General features: G+C 47.5%; 1 protein-coding gene across 7 annotated transcripts in view; it reads left to right on the forward strand.

Moving 5' to 3' along the window:
• The window catches only part of INF2 (inverted formin 2), a 42,548-nt gene that overhangs the window by 15,718 nt on the left and 9,919 nt on the right, over positions 1-16,911 (forward strand). For 6 of the 7 annotated variants that reach the window (XR_012043208.1, XR_012043209.1, XM_072866211.1 and 3 more), the window contains exons 2-20: positions 1,387-1,795; positions 3,195-3,310; positions 3,851-4,010; positions 4,844-4,877; positions 5,943-6,084; positions 6,194-6,335; positions 6,867-7,832; positions 9,065-9,210; positions 9,297-9,358; positions 9,966-10,068; positions 10,153-10,238; positions 10,787-10,887; positions 12,203-12,273; positions 12,391-12,498; positions 13,481-13,551; positions 14,190-14,310; positions 14,863-15,027; positions 15,743-15,845; positions 16,697-16,855. Coding sequence is in view for 5 of the 7 variants with exons in the window: in XM_072866211.1 (XP_072722312.1) it covers positions 1,402-1,795; positions 3,195-3,310; positions 3,851-4,010; positions 4,844-4,877; positions 5,943-6,084; positions 6,194-6,335; positions 6,867-7,832; positions 9,065-9,210; positions 9,297-9,358; positions 9,966-10,068; positions 10,153-10,238; positions 10,787-10,887; positions 12,203-12,273; positions 12,391-12,498; positions 13,481-13,551; positions 14,190-14,310; positions 14,863-15,027; positions 15,743-15,845; positions 16,697-16,855 (3,250 nt within the window). In the remaining 2 variants the exon portion in view is untranslated. Of the gene's footprint in view, positions 1-1,386; positions 1,796-3,194; positions 3,311-3,850; positions 4,011-4,843; positions 4,882-5,942; positions 6,085-6,193; positions 6,336-6,866; positions 7,833-9,064; positions 9,211-9,296; positions 9,359-9,965; positions 10,069-10,152; positions 10,239-10,786; positions 10,888-12,202; positions 12,274-12,390; positions 12,499-13,480; positions 13,552-14,189; positions 14,311-14,862; positions 15,028-15,742; positions 15,846-16,696; positions 16,856-16,911 lie in introns of those variants that run through there. The other variant, XM_072866213.1, reaches the window with a different exon arrangement.

The following is a 16,911-nucleotide window of genomic DNA, read 5'->3' on the forward strand; positions in this document are numbered from 1 at the left end:
AAGTATTTGTACAACTGGGAGCAAAAAGCCAGCCCGCTTTCTTATTTGGTTTGCTAAGAAACGTTTAGCCATATGCAAGTAAAAAATGTGATTTGCTGAGTATAAAAAGAAGGCAGACCGAGAGAGAGGGAGCTTGCGGTCGGCAGCCACTTCTGCAGCCCCTCAGCTGACCGGCACGAGCCCCGGCACAGCTCCAGGCAGGGCAGAGCCCGGGCGTGAGCCAGCAGGACCGTCCTCCTCCAGTGGCCGCTCGCAGGGTTTCTCACCCGCTGGGACCACGAAGCTCTTCCACGCACACACAGGGCCCAAAACCAGATTCTCTGCTTGGTGCACACTTTCACTTTGGGGAGAGGAAAGAGCCTGGGCTATGGCAGAGCCAAGAGCAGGGACAAGTCCCAGCCAGTGAGCCAGGGCTTGGCCCCGCTGCCAGCCCTTGCGTTTGTGCCCATCCCCTGTGCAGAGGTAAAAAGTCCAGGACAGTGGATTCCTCCTCCCAGGCAGGAGGGTGAAGGATCTTGGTCTGAAAAATAAGGATCCTGCCTAAAAACATAAAATTTGGCACCAAGGGTTAATTAGACTTGGCTTTGCTATTTCTCTGTGCTGAATCAGCTCCTCACCCTCCTTGCTGCTAACGGCCTGGCTGAGACAGGCCATGTCCTCCAGGGAGATGGGCCTTGAAGAGATGCTCCCCATCTCCGAAAAGATGCACTGCTGTTTTCATAGTCTCCCGCTGCCGTTCCTCCGCTTGCAACCTGTTGGGCTCTCACATTATCACGCACAAGCACCGCATTTTGCAAACGTATTTGCTATTACAGCAGACAGGAAGAGATTAAGTGAGTGCTATAAAACTAACCTCTGCATCAGTCAAAAGAAGCAAAAGCAAAAAATAACAGGGTAATCGGATGCTCTTATGAGCAGGGTATGCTCAAAATGACTTCTCCATCCCATTACAAATACTTAGAAACTGCACAGCCTCTCCAGCACAGTGAGATTTTAAAGTGGTTTAATGGGCATAAGGAGTTCAGAGCTGATAATGCTGCTTCCAACCTTATCCTTTTGCTGCATGAAAGTAGGTAGTGGCTATTGACTGCTGTAAATTGGCTACTTTTAAAGCTGTATTTGCTGGCTTAGATGTGCTAAGAGTCTCTTTACAGAGTTTTCAGGGCCTGAGTGTAATGTGTGTGGTTAAGGAGGGGATATATTGAGTTTCTTCAACAGAGGACTGGTTCCAGTGTGTGCCCTGCGTGCGGGAGAGCTGGCCTAGGAGCAGGGACCTGCTGCACTTGAGTTTTACGTCCCGATTGCTAGGAGGAAAACCAGGGCTGCCAGAGGGTTGTTGGTCAGTCCAGAACAAACTTCTCACTTTGTCTTTTCTTTTTCTTTCAGGGCAAACTGTTCACGATGTCAATCAAAAAGGAAGGTGCCCACAAGAAGTGGGCTGCCCTGAAGGAGAAACTTGGACCCCAGGAGACCGACCAGTCGGAGGCCAATCTAGAAAATGCAGAGCCAGAGCTGTGCATCCGTCTCCTGCAAATGCCGTCGGTGGTGAACTACTCTGGGCTGAAGAAGCGGCTGGAGAACAGCGACGATGCCTGGATGGTCCAGTTCCTGGAGCTGTGCGGGCTGGACCTCCTCCTGGAGGCCCTGGACAGGCTGTCCGGGCGAGGAGTGGCCAGGATTTCTGATGCCTTGCTTCAGCTCACCTGCATTAACTGTGTGCGAGCAGTCATGAATTCCCATAAAGGCATCGAATACATTGTGAGCAATGAGGGCTATGTCAGAAAACTCTTCCAAGGTGAGAAGACATCTTCCTGCTTCACCCATCACATGCAGCATGGGGCGGGGGGGCTTTTGTTGCATATCCTCCTGCCCTGTTCCAAGCTTCTTGCAAGTTGTTGATCACAACTGATTAATGACAGAGATCGTTTTCTTCTTTAAAATGATATTGCTTGGAAATGGCATTGCCTTTGCCACTCAAGGCTATTTAGATGGGCTCATTTCCACACAAATGCCTTCATAGTTCACTGAGAAGCCAGGGATAAACCCAGCCTTAGCCATATGCGAGCATGAGAAGTCTCCCTTCAGTTGTTTGCTATTTAGTTGTTTGCTATTTGCTCCCTTCAGTTTCATTTGCTATTTAGTCTTTGTGAGCCCCAAGGGCAGAGGGAGAGGAATTGAAAGGGCTTGGAGACTTGTAGCCTGTAAAGAGGAGGGAGGGTGGCATAGTTTAAACTCAAGAGAGCCCATTCTCTGTGCTGCTCACTCTGGTCCTTCTAGAAGGTGGTAGGTAATACCACTTACTTTCTCCTGCCATTCACTTGGCTCGTCATTAGGTATGAAACTCATCAGGGCATCTCCTAGAACTTATTGTACAGCACTTAATGATGGTGGTGCTGGGAGGATAACTTCTGTGCTGCTCCACAGAGCTGAGATCACAGCTGTGCCCAGAAACCCTTATTAATAGCTCTTTTAAATGCATTTAGTCTGAAAGCTAGCTTGCTCCCCTCTTCAGTTTTGAAGTCCTCTTCCTTCCTCTCCACCCTGCATTTTCTTAACCAGTGTGAAATATAGAGCTGGCATTTTTGCACTGTGGAAAACAGGGGGGGACCCTGGGCTTTTCAGCGGTCAAGCTTCTTTGTGCACTAATAAAGGAAAAATAAGATGGTCTAATACACTCCCTCCCAGCTCCCAGGGCTCACAGAGAAAGAGTAGTGGAAAAAAGGGAATACATGGGGACTGGTTAGGACAATTGGCCTACTTGATATGCATATTGGGTGTTTCTGCACTAAAAATAAGTCTCATTAATTGAAGAAAATGTTTCATCTGCTCTTCTAGAAAATACCCATATGTGAAAATGGGAAATAAAATGTGTGATTGTGAGTGCTGCGATCTTGGCTGCTGTTGCAGCATGCCACTGGTACATGGAAGAGACGAATAACTACAAGCAGCACCAAAATGTCAGTACAGTACCTGTAGCATTTACTGTTCCCGCTAGAATTTACTATCACATAATGCTATTGGGATGGGATCTCTATACATTGGAATATTTCTCTTCCCATCTTCCATGTAGTGGCTCCACTCCTTCAGTCTTTTTTCTACCACTGGTCATAAGCCATGTAGCAGAAGACACTAAGATTCAGAACATCAATGTCATTATAAATTATTTTTGTTTTGGTTTGGTTTTTTTCCTCCAGCACTTGACACAACTAATGTCATGGTCAAAAAGCAAGTATTTGAGCTCCTGGCTGCACTGTGCATTTACTCATCAGATGGCCACGCTTTGGCTTTGGATGCCCTGGACCATTATAAGGCAAGTGTTGGGCTGCAGCAGGAGGTACGGCTCTGCTCTGATCCATGCAGGTAGATCCATGTACCACAGAAAATGGCTGGGAATGAAGGTCATTTTGCATCATTTTGGTGAGAGAGGCAGGGATTTATAAGGTGAAAACTGTAGGAAATTTGGCCTGGTCAGCATAAGTCCACAGTGCCGCTCTGTGACTTGTCTGGACAGATGACTGCCAACCACAAGGTCCTTTCTGGCAGGAAAAACACTACCAGATTAGCAAAGCAGATGGAGCCACATCCATGGCTTTCACTGGCCACAAGCTCAGGTAGGTGCATCAGTTCTCAGAAAGCATAAAGGGATCCAAGAGGAGTTTCACTGACTTTCTCTGCCAACCAGATCCTGGTGCGTAATGGAGGAGGGCTGCTTTTACCTGTATCTTCCTGTCTTGTGCACAGTGGGATAAATTGAGAGGTTTTAAGATGCTAATTCCATCTGAGAGCCTGCACCAAAGTAGTAGATGTTTCTGAACTGTCTGAACAGAAGTATCACTTGTGTTATTAACAGAGTGTGAAGAACCAGCAGTATCGATTCAGCGTCATAATGAACGAGCTCTCCAACACAGATAATGTGCCATACATGGTGACACTGCTGAGTGCTATCAATGCCATCATACTGGGGAAAGAAGAGCTAAGAACAAGGACACAAATCAGAAACGAGTTCATAGGTAAGGATGTTTGTTGCACCTAACTTTCTTTGGAGAAAATCAGTTGCCAAGCAGTTTTATTTTCACATGTGAAAGTCACCATAAGGTGCCTGAAGAGGGCTGGGGAGCAAAACTGCAAATATTAAAGTCAGACTCCTTTTTTTTTTTTCTTTTGGTCTCTATTCTCTTCAACAACCTTTCTGTAACCAGCTTTTTTTAACTTTGCTGCTTTCCCATAGCTTTGATCTTTTCTGGAATCCCAGCAGCACTGTATCACTTGAGCTTATTCAATACATTTCTATAACCAACCATCTTAAGATGTAGCCACATTTCCATATGTTGTAACTCCTCATAAGAGTAGATAAGGTTTCTTTACCCTGAGTCTACTCCGTTGAGCCACAGAAGCTGCCCTGTGATTCAGAAATACTTTCCAACTGCTTGAATACCGGGATCCTAGGTACCATTGATAGGATTCACCTCACGTAATGTGCGCATCTGAGCTGATGAGCCTCGGCTCCATTTCTTCCTGTGGAGAGCAAGGGACATTTGACAACACCATTTATCTGGCTGATTTTAGATGTCTAATTCGGAATGAGGTGACTCATGCCCCAGAAGTGCCTGTGTCCCTCAGTAACTCCAGGGGGATGCTGCAGTGGTTCACCCAGCTGCAGACGTGTACCATGGGTCTTTCCATTTACCAGATGACCCTACCTACTTTGACAGATCCATCTGAAGATATTTTCACTTTTTCTCTCTGAAGAAAATGTTTATGAGCATAACGTTATATAAAGATGATAATAGATCAGCACCAAATAGGTCATAATGCCAATATATCTCTTTTTTCGTTCTCCCAGGGCTTCAGCTGTTGGATATTTTAGACAAGCTAAGGTAAGGATCACTGTTTAAATTTTCTTTTATAAATGAGATTCACAGTGACATAGCTGTGGGAAGTTAATACTTATCAGCCTTCAGTCATGTGAAGCGTACCCAGGTGGCGTGGACCACGCTAGTGTGCGCCCAGTACACAGGAACCAGAGGCATTAGGCCAGCGCAAAGGTGCTCTCGCCAGCCGCAGTGTCACGGGGACAGCTGTTGGCACAGATGGCATTGACAGAGGCTCTGGGCACAGATGGAGCAAGGCTCAGCGACATCCTCATTGAGGCTGCGTTTGGGACGGAACCTCCGGTCATGCTGTGGGCTCACTGAGCAGCTTGCTGTATCCAAACCCCTTCACTGCTGGTGTTGGTCCCAGAAGCATCCAGCTAAGACACTTTACTAATGTGTATCTGGACATACCTGTCTTTCCTTTTCTTAATTTAAAAATGATGTTCTGTCAGAAACACCCATGATAAATTCTAGAATACATTATATGTGACTTGCAGTTATCCATGTAACTGGAATTGCTCCATTCAGCCCCATAACAATTAGGGAAGAGACAATCTTTCAATACTGACAACTAGCAAGGGTAGAATTCCTGCACTGAGTAGTCTCAAGAGTGCTGAAAAAGTTGGCTTTAGAGTGTTTGGGTTTTTTTAAATCCAATTTTGAGTAACAGAGAAGGAAGTCTTTCAAACAGAAACATCCGTGGAATATTTTCAATTTGTCTTGACATTAAAAAAAAAAAGAAGAAGGTGGCCCAGTTTCAAAAAGGTAGAAACGCCACTCTGTTGTTACAGCTTCAAGGAGAAGTCCATACAAAGCATACACTGGGCCAAGTTATGCCATGAAAAGTCCCATTCATTTGTATGTGTCGACTGTAGAAAGAGGTACATTCAGTTCAAGAAAGGATGCACTGATGGCATTTGATCCTTTATAAATAAGGCAGAGTTGGGTACTTTCAACACCGACTGGCTGAGTCTGAGAGGCAAAGAGATAAGAGATATTTAGACAAAAACAATCATCTGAAAATCAGTGAAGGGCTCTCCAGTGAAAATGAATGCTGTAATATTGCAGAGACATAGAGGAGGAGGATCTGCTTATCCAGTGTGATACATTTGAGGAGTTCAAGATAGAAGATGATGAGGAATTATTAAAGATATGTGACGGGATAAACATGAACGATCATCATGAGGTCTTTTCATCTCTCTTCAATAAAGTAAGTAGGCCCTCACGTGGGGCCCTTTTGCAAAGTCATGCAATGGCAAAGTAAACACACTTTGCTTGGAGCCAGCCTTGCTGTGATGGAAAGCTGCCCTGTCTTCCAGGTAAGCCGCTCTCCAATCTCCATCCAGCTGCTGTCCATCCTCCAGAGCCTGCTGCACTTGGAACCATCTCATCACTCCAGCCTTCTTCTGTGGGAGTCCTTGGACGCGGTAGTGAACAGAGCCCTTTTGCTCGCAAATGACAGTAAGAATGACGTATCCATCCAGCCTTGCACTCTCCTCTTGTTTTCCTTGTCCCACCCAGTGCCCACAAAAGTCCTTCCCAAATGCACAAGAAATAATCTCTGGGACTTGCTAAGAGCTGAACAGAAGCTGGGACAAAGCTACACCTGCTGCACAGCGTCAAGTCTTGATGTGAAGCCCCAGCCATGCAGATGCCAGTGAGAACTGGCCACGTTTAGCAGTGGTCTTGGGATTCACACTCTCACTCTGATGGTTAAGCCCTGAGCTTTGGGTCATGGGAGTCAGGGGGAATCTGTCCTCATTGGCATCTTGCCGCTGGTGCTGGCTAGTCTTGCTGGCAGGCATGCTCAAAACAGTGTTTATGGGCCAGGACCATGGGAAGCAAATTGCCTGGAAGCTAAAAGTGCAGTTGTGTAAAGTGACTCCAGGGAGTGGGCTCTGTGGCTCCAGATCTGCTGCTTGGTGAGGGCTGAATAGTGTGAACCAACCTTTAGGCCCCATCCCTTTCTCTGACCCCAACCTGTTTCTCTAGTCCAAGGTAACACAGTTGAAGAAGTCATCGAGAGGCTGTTATCTATCAAGAAACATCCAAACAAGCAAAAGCGAGCTGAAAACCGGCTGTCCGGGAGTGCGAATGGAGGCATCCAGGCTGAGCTAGAGCCATGTGCACGTGCAGCTCGGACCCCAGTGGGATCATCAAACCCCTCCAAGGCACCAGCACCTCCCTCAGGGCCACCCGCCAACGAAAAGATCTCGTCCTCCCAGCTCACAGCCTGCTCTGCTTTGCCGGAGACATCTAACCCTCCACCCAACGCTGCTCCTGCCCCAGCACCTCCACCCCCACCACCTCCACCCCCACCCTCTGGCACAGCAGCCGTGACCCCCACGTCCCCCATGATGAATGCACCTCCAGCCCCTCCACTCCCTGGCATCCCTCCACCCCCACCCCCACTGCCAGGCATGGGGGGCATCTCTCCACCCCCACCCACATTTCCAGGCATGGGGGACATCCCTCCCCCTCCGCCCCCATTGCCAGGTATTGTGGGCATCCCTCCACCCCCACCTCCATTGCCCGGCATGGTGGGCATCCCTCCTCCTCCGCCCCCATTGCCCGGCATGGTGGGCATCCCTCCTCCTCCACCCCCATTGCCTGGCATGGTGGGCATCCCTCCTCCTCCGCCCCCATTGCCCGGCATGGGTGGCATCCCTCCTCCTCCGCCCCCATTGCCCAGCATGGGTGGCATCCCTCCCCCTCCACCCCTGTTGCCTGGCATGGGTGGCATCCCTCCCCCTCCACCCCCATTGCCCGGCATGGGTGGCATCCCTCCCCCTCCACCCCTCCTGCCTGGCATGGCAGGAGATCATATAGAAGCCGTGGTGGCCTCCCAGTTCAGCTGCCCTCTTGGCTCGGGCAGGCCTCCCCGCAAGACGGTGAAGACGCCAACGTTGAGAATGAAGAAGCTGAACTGGCAGAAGCTGCCCTCCAACGTGGTGAGAGGTGGGTGCTTCTGTCATAAAGCCACTGGTGCTTTAGGGGTGACCCAGGGGAGAAAACACTCTTTGAGTTTGTCAGATGTGGTTGACTCCATTTAGATACAGAACTTCCCTGATTTCCATTACATCTGACCTGCAGAGGTTAAATAAATAAAAGTGGCATGAAACTACTAATATAATATAACAACCATTCCAACTGAATCAGTAGTTTGGAACAGCTTGTTTATAACTAAAATACATTGAAATTAAAAGAAGGGGGAGGGATGGGAATATTTCCCTAATCCACCATGACATGCCTTAGGCTTGAGTTCTCAACAGGCTCTGATCTGGGTTCCCCAGACTTTTGTTCCCCAGTTCATCTATACTTGCATCTGGGTATATTAAAGTCATGAGTAAGACTGCAGGTAAGGATCACATCACAGTTCAAGAAGGACATTGAAAGAATTCGAGCCGGCAGAATTATTGACTTGTCTCTTGATTTTTGGGTTACATTTCCCTGTCCTAGTGGATCCAAAGAGAAGCATGAAATGTGAGAAGAAGCCAGGACAGGCAACATCAGCTTTGTCCTAGACAGGCAAGGCATCCACTACATGGAAGTTGGCATAGGTGAAGTCTAAATAAGGCATATTTTCAATCACAGGAGCAGTTAATTGTTGGGATTATTTCAGTAGAGACTTCTACAGGCACGTTTGAGTGATTTTTTTTTTTTTTAAAAGATGTTTAAGAAAGTGCAGTGGGAATTAATTCAGGCAGTCCTATAGCCAGCATTATACAAGGAGGCTTGATTGAAAAATGGAGGAAGGTCACAGTCAGAAGATGGCCAGGTTGTGGCCAATCCCTCAGCTAGCATGCAAAGAAGCAAAAATAACATCAGGCATGGGACTAGGAAAGAAATGGATGAGGTCCTTCTCATGCTGATTCGGTTTGCCTACTGTGGAGGAGAATGCAGTTGTACAGGGAGGGATGGGGCTGTATGGCCTCTGTGTGCCCAGTACTGCATCCCCTTACCAGCGTACCTTGGGGTGAAGCACCGGGTTTAATTACCCTTCAGGCCCTTTGGATCCTGCCTGTGGGACTTGTCCCTCCTAAATAATTAGCATTTGTTCAGGACTAAGATGTCTCTTCTTATTTCATTCATCTTCTGAGAAGTGTCCCTTCTAGCAACTCACATTGCCCCAAAAGCCAGGAGCTTTCAGCTGTCCCTGTAGCCAGTCTGAACACCTTGTCTTTTTTCAGAAAGTCACTCAATGTGGGCTTCAGTGAGCAGCAGCAGTGAGGAAACTATAGAACCCAATTACACAAGCATAGAGCAGCTGTTTTGCTTTCCACAACCAACCCCCAAGGAGAAAACGGCCGCACCAGTGAAGGCAGAACCGAAGGAGGTGAGGAGGTCCCTCTCATTCTTTCGAATAAAGATCACTGCAGACAGCTCATCTAATATGAGATATCTTCTTTTTCTTTAATGAAGATCACATTTTTGGACTCCAAGAAAAGTCTCAATTTGAACATATTTTTGAAGCAATTTAAATGGTAAGATATGGCCAATTTTTGTGACAGTTGACAAAACTTTGAGCAGGTTTTTGCATAATATCTGGAAGGTCCTCATGAAATCTATTCTAGCCAATGCACTTTGGTGGTCTGTGTTGCTGAAACATCTGAACATTTCTCAGTTTGTCCTACACTGTATTGAAAATACTCAGTTTAGGGGTTTAATTATGTTTTTTACATACAACATCCCTGTATGTTGGCAAAGGCATTACATCTCCATGTTACAGATAAAGTGGTGACTTAGGCTGTGAGACACCTCTGGAGGTCAAATCCCTCCTCAAAACAGGGCCAATGGAGAAGAATTAAATTTTCTTTTAAGGTAGTCAAATGCCCAGAGACAGAGGTCTGAGTTGCAGGATTGATCTCTGGCCTTGAGTCATTTGACCAGGGCCAGAAACAAAATTTGGGGCGTAGCAGGGATCCAGGCCCCAATTCTAAGTTAATCATGGGGACATATCTTTCCTTTTGGATTATTGTGACTCTCACTAGGGAAAGCACGGAGCGCTTGCACAGATACATGTCTCGGTAGCGTGTGATTGTGGAAGAGGGGTCTTTGGGTGACAGCTGACTCTGCTTCTCCTCCATGCAGCTCCAATGAAGAGGTGGCTGCCATGGTCCAGAATGGGGACCGGACCAAGTTCGACGTTGAGGTTCTGAAGCAGTTGCTGAAGCTGCTGCCTGAAAAGCATGAGGTCAGGAGGAAAAATTGTACCCTTAGTTCACAGACCTGAACACACAGTGCAGTCCTGCAGTCTTGATTCTTTATTTCTCATTAGATAGAAAACCTGAAGGCCTTCAAAGAAGAGAAATCAAAGCTAGCAAACGCAGATCAGTTTTATCTTCTCCTCCTTCAGATTCCCAGGTAAGGGTGTTGGTCATAAACTTCAGCCCAATCTTTTTCTTGGTTTACCTCTGGGAAGTTTAAGTTTCTTTATAGGAGCCTCACAGACAGACAGTGATGGATATAGCTGTGGATTCCCCCTTCCACCTTAGAGCCATCCCTTTCCCCATTGCCCTTAGATGAAGGGCTGTTGCTGCTCCAGCACCTCCTCTCCCTCTGAAGCAGCAGAAGCTGGCCCAGACCTAGGGTCAGACCTGCCCAAGGAGGCCCCATAACTTACTGAAAGGCAGTGCCAAATGCAATGCCAAGACGGGGGACCCATATCTCACACGGTGGTCTGTCTTCTCTTTGCTGATCACAGTGCATCAGCAGAAACTACATCCCCACTGGTCCCCAAGGCAAGCGGCAGCCCCTCGCCTCCCTCCACAATCCACAGACAATGGTTTGATGTGGGTGTGGTTGACAGCGATGTTGTGGGGTTGCCAGACTTACCGGTGATGTGGGAAGAGGGACACTGTGCTGGCCAAGATCACAGTGCCTTTAAGCTTTGAATCAACTTCTGTCCTTAGCTACCAGCTGCACATTGAATGTATGCTGATCTGTGAAGAGACCACCGTTGTGCTGGACATGATTCAGCCGAAAGCTGAAGCCATCCGGAGAGCCTGCGAAGGTAAATAACCTGACCTTATTTCTGGATCTTATTTATGACAGGAAGCTTTAAGCCCCCCAGAACTCCCCTGGAGCTCTACAGCTACCCAGCCCCTCAAAAACTCCTCTGCAGTCCATTCACTGGTTCACTGCAGAATACAGGATGCAGCTTTAGGTATCTCCACTGATGGTCAAAGCCCTTAATAGGACCAGAGATCATTTTCCCTCGCCCGCAGGCCTCTTTTTCTGCAGCAGATGCATTCCTCGGAAACATTTTCAACAGTGAAGCGTTGGAAGCTCGTCAGCCCTTTCAAAGTTGCTGAATTTAGACAGCAGAGCTGGCCCCGTTACAGCTAATTCATCCAGCATTATTTACCATGTTAAGACCTTCACACAGCAACTTTCTATGCTGCCAGAAAAGCACACCCCAAACTTAACCCAGAAAGTAGTGATGCTTTAGTTTCTCCCTGCCTACAAATGGAACCAGAAGAAAAAGTTTGTTATTTTGGGCTATAGATTGCTGATGCTCCCATTTTGTGAGTACATGGAGAGACTATGCAATAGGTTTTGGCTTCCTGTGGCAGAAACCTCAGGTCCCACTCTGCTGAGAGCAGGATGCTCACTGTCAAGGGCTGCCTGTCCTACAGAGCCGGTTCCCCCAACTCCTGCCGGGGGTTTCTCCAGCTGGCATTACAGCTGCCTGCTGGGATAAATTGAAACTTCCCCCAAAAAGTGTCTTCCCAGCAGCCCAGCTGTCCTTTTGGAGCTGTTCCTGCCTCAAAGCTGAGTGCTTCAGAAAGCACACCGCTGCAGCGCCCTGTCGTAAGAGCAAGGACAGGGACTGTACCCTTCATGCCCTGATAATCACCTCCACCATGCGAGACCAAGAACAGGGCTAGTGTGTCTGGTTTTAGGAGCTGACAGATAATCACAGGGCTGTCAGAACTGGCTTCACTGCACAGCTGAACAGAGTCTGCAAGATTAAAATTACAGCCCAGTTATCCTCGCCCACACCAGGGTAAATTGAGGTACTTCTAAGGAAGGCAGCGAGTCGATGGCTGTTAGTGAGGAGGGTCCAACTCCAGGTTATTTTCGATTAGGAATGAGAGACCAGATGTAAAGAAAGAAAGAAACATAAGTCACAAAAACTTCTATTAAGCCAAACTCGTGGAATTGAATCTACATAGAATCAGTTTCTCTGCAGGTTGGGCCATTGGGCTGCAGATCTGAAATACCAGATTTGGTTTGGTGAAATTCAGAATCCCAATTTCAATGCGGTTTGGGAAATGATCTGGTGTAACAGAAGCTTTTGTTTAAAAGTCCTTTATGTTTTTCAGATCTTCTGAACAGTCATCGCCTACCGCTGTTTTGTCAACTGATTCTCAAAGTTGGAAACTTTCTGAACTATGTAAGGACTTCTTTTGTCTTGTCCTCCCCCCAGTCATTACAGTATGTGGATGATCTCCTTCAGGGTTGTAATTTGGATGGACACAGGAGTTACATCTGCTTTCTTTCTGTCTTGTAGGGAAGTCACACAGGCGATGCTGATGGATTTAAAATCAGCACTTTACTGAAACTAACAGAAACCAAAGCAAACCAAACCCGCATTACGCTGCTCCACCATATTCTGGAGGTACCACTGCCAAGTCATGAGCGATAAGGAAGGGGGAGGATTTTATCACAGATGAACCATTTCTCCTACTCTACTTTCAGTTAATGCCACACGCTCATATTTGTATCCTCCCTGGCTAGCTGCAGTGTCACAAGTTGGGAGCATTTGATTCACTTAGGCTGGTGGAGGCTGCTTGTGGGCACTACTCGGGGAGCTTAAAATAAATGTTAAGACTTGTTCTGGTTTCCTCCAGCATCTTTCTCCGGAATGGCTGGAACTTCCTTTTTCATATTTATGCAATCTGCATGTGAGCAGCTGCAAACCACAGAGCACATGACTACCAAAGCTATCCTGGCTGGTCTGTACCCATCCAGCCCTTCTGCCTTTCCATGGCCTCTCCCTTTTCCACCAGACTATGCTTGAGCTTTTCATGCTCCCCTCTAACCCCCATGGCTTTTTTATTCCCTGCATTGCTGGGGTTTTTTTCTTTTTTCTCCATGTTCTGCTCTGCCACCTTCATTCATCAAGGTCCCTCCATTCCAGTTATGCATGTTCAAGCCCCACTTTAGCTGGCAGTAGCTTCAGCAACCACAGCCATGAAAGTAATTCATGCAAATAAGATTCATGCCCTTTTAATACCCTCCTGGGACCATAGGAAGTGTCAGACTGCATCAAACCACAGTCCTGCCTCCTCCCATGGCCAAGAGTAGGTGTATCAGAAGAGGGTAGAAGAAGAGCTCAGCAGCAGGTCAGCTTTGCTTTGAACTGTGAACATTAGCCCGCTTTTATAGCCTGGGAGCAATACCTTTCCTCTCTGATCGTGCTGTCCTGTTTTGAATGCGGCTCAGCTCTGCGAGGCAAAGCAAACTGCACGGGGGGGGCAGCAGCAAGACGTGGCACAGTCATCCTTCCTGGGCACTTCTGCCCGTGTCTCTTCTCCCCCGCTTCCTCTCTCAGCTCCTGCCACACAGCAAATAACACTTCTTTCTCTCTTCCCCTTCAGGAAGTAGAAAACAGCCACACGGACCTACTGGAACTGCCAAAGGATCTTGAATATGTTTCAAAAGCAGCAGGGTAAAATTGTGTGTCACTTCCTTCGAATTAAAAACAAAAATAAATCCCATACACATCAACAATGTACCAGAAATTAGGACACACACAGCTGGTATAGCACATTAACAAGATGGCATCTTACTTAGTTTTAACCGAAAGATTTGGTTCATGAATGTTGAAACCCCTTTACTATATAATAGTTCTACTACAGCTGGCAACACTTAGGGCTGAAATTTGCAGAGCATTCAGTTAATGCTGCCTCCCAAGCCCTTCCAAAATCTGCACTGCCTTTGTGGTAGCGGGAGCTTGTGAAGGCCAGCTACCTAGAAGCATTTCTGAAGTGCCTTCAACCAGGGAAAGTGAGCTAATGCCAAGCTCTGAGGGTGGAGAACAGCCCTTTGAATGCATGGACTTTTTTGGCATTCTTCTACTCAATACACAAAGTTGTAGGTAGACCTGGCAGCCTGTTCATAAGTGCTGCGGAGGGAGGCTGTTTTCCATGAGCTCAGACTGTATAGAGAGTTCAGAGCTCAGGTTTCAGTTCAGTGAAGTGGTGGGAAGCAGAGGGACAACCAAACTGCCAGCTCAGACTTGTCCACTCTTTGGCCAGCGCAGGATGCTGGAGTGTCAACTAATGGTGGGGTTCTGTGTGATTTCAGAATTAATCTTGATATTATACGCACGGAGTCCAATACCAATTTAAAGAAGTTGCTGGATCTTCAGCGAAAGGTCTTATCATCAAACGACGCTGTGAAACAACAGTATGAGAAACCTATCCAGGTCAGTAATGGAGCTCCGCTGTATCTCCTCCATTACACACACAGATGCAGTGCGCGGTACATACGCAGCTGAGGAGGCTCATGAGAGGGTGGAAAATAGTGCCACAAGACATGCTCTCAGATTTGGAAATAGGCTGTGATGCCACACAACCCATTGGTGTTTATTTGCCACCTCCACCCCAAACCTAGATACCTAAGGCCCCCACCCCAAGTGCTCTCTCCACTCTGTTGTGTGACTCCTCACTTTGAGTGAAGATGTTCACCCTCTGTGTGGATCACCAGACTAAACCCCTTCTCTTGGGATTAAGCTTTGCATTGAGCTTTCCATGCCTTGCTCAAGCCACCCCTGTAAACTGGCAATAGCACAGTCACCAGGAGCAAAGATCGTCTGCAAATCTCAGTTTCTTCCCACCTGATAAGCTCTGCTGGAGTTAAACACCAGGGCTCCAGAGCCCTGCTCAAAGCTCTTACGTTGACATCCTTTTTTCTTTAAGTGAACTTCACTCATTGTCCTCTGGATGGTGTTTTACTGTGTATATTAAATGCATTTCAGGATAGCATCGATGCCTCCAGAAAGCTGGAAGAAGAATTTGAAACCATTGAAAGGAAGAGAGAAGAACTTGCAAATTATCTCTGTGAAGACCCAAGCAAATTGTCCTTAGAGGACATATTTGGCACCATGAAGACCTTCAGAGATCTCTTCATCCGAGCCCTGAAGGTTGGCATCTGTGCACATGATGCTGAGCAGCCTTAGCACTGGTGCATGCCTCTGCTCCGACAGACAGGGGTGGGACGGGCACCCAAATCTGGTGGGGGGAAGGATGCTGGTTACAACCCCCTCCTTTCAGCGCTTGGCATGAGGTCACCTGCGGAAGGGGTGTCTGATCCCTCCTCCACCGCACCCTCATGCAGTGCTGGTGCTCCTGGCCTGGCCCAGACTCTGGTGATTTGTGCTTTCAGTGCAGCTTTAGCTGCAGAGTCACAAAGACGCTTTGGAGTCAAGTGTGGAAGTTTTAGAGGAATGGCTATATAAAACTTAACCCTTCACTCCAGCCTGAGCAAACAGGCTCAGAAAGGGGATGTATAGTAAAAAAGCCACCAATTTGGAGAAAATTGTGGCTTCAGTACCTTCCACTTTTGCCTCAGCTAAAGGTCAGGCAGAAGATCTGCACGCTGGAAGGTAGCTGTGTTAGGCAGACCAGCACTGCCACCTCCTACTGGGATGTGGCAGAGTCCTGGCCAAGCCAGCGGTCTCCCTCTCACCCTCTTGGCAAGACAGCCCTTATTCCCCATGCCCGTTTTATTTATTGCACAGGATAAGGCCAGAATTTCTTTTCCTTCTTTGCAAACCACCTGCAGATCATCCTTCTCTTCATCGGCTTTTCTAGCAGACATTTAGCCAACCTTCTTATGTCGCTGTTACCTCACTGCAGGAAAACAAGGACAGAAAGGAGCAAGCTGCCAAAGCAGAGAAGAGGAAAAAACAGCTGGAAGAGGAAGAGGGGAAGAGACAGAAGGGAGAAAATGGAAAAGTCAGTGAGTATCTGAAAGAGCTTTAAGAAAGAGAGATGGAGCTGACAGGAGCTCTATGCTGGTCCTGCTTTAATGGACCAGTAGGGGTAATTTATTTTGTGGGTTTCCAGGTGCCGGCTGACTAAAGGCTTTTAGGTGTCTTACAGCCATATCTCAGAATTGACTTTTCACAGTTGCAGCTGGGCAGAGAAGTTAATTTTAGGTTTGCTGACTGAACAGCAGAGAAAAAACATCAAATTGAAACATGTCAGTTGTTAACTTTTTCAGTTTCTAAACATTACTTTTGAATCCCAAATCTAGCAAGAAACATTTTACTTCTCCTCCCCACCCCCCACCAAAATCCCTATATACACTTGAATAGTCTCTCTTTACCACAGACTACTGACATCCCAAAAATCTTGCAGTTAACTTAAACCTGCCTTTCTCTGGATGAAAATGAAAGGCACAACTGAAAACTACAATTGGAAGAAGCTGAGAAGAAAGAAAAATCAAGATTATTTTCCCTCTGTCCCTGTCGTGTCCCCACCCCCAAAAAAAGGCCCCCACTGACACAGCAAACAGGAGGTGTTTCAAGGTCATGGCACAACCAGGCACAAGTCCGGGCAGAGCTGGTGCTACTGGTGCCAGCCTGTAGCACCCAGACTTTGGGGCAAACCCTTTGACTTCAGCCAGGACATGCTGCTGCAGGGGCACGGAGCACGGGCTGCTCCCAGGCCTGGCATTGGTGCCTTGCTTTTGCCCAGTGGTTGCTTGTACCAGGACAGCAGTACCTGCCCCAAGCAATAGCATTACTGCAAAGTGTCCTTCTGCCCTATCTCATGGGCAGATTTAACACCCGTCTCTCTCTATCCCAGTTAAGAAGGGGGTGGTGAAGCAGGAGGAGGTGTGCGTCATCGATGCGCTGCTGGCCGACATAAGGAAAGGGTTCACGCTGAGAAAGACAAAGAACAGACACGAATCAGATGCACTTCCTAAAACGTCACCTGCAGAGAGCCCAGAGGAGAGCCAGTCTGGTAAGGACACAGACCCGACTGTACCTGCAGCTATTCATTCCCATCTGCCTTGGAGC

This window comes from Ciconia boyciana, chromosome 6, assembly GCF_034638445.1.
Source record: "Ciconia boyciana chromosome 6, ASM3463844v1, whole genome shotgun sequence".
In the NCBI taxonomy this organism is placed as follows: Eukaryota; Metazoa; Chordata; class Aves; order Ciconiiformes; family Ciconiidae; genus Ciconia; species Ciconia boyciana.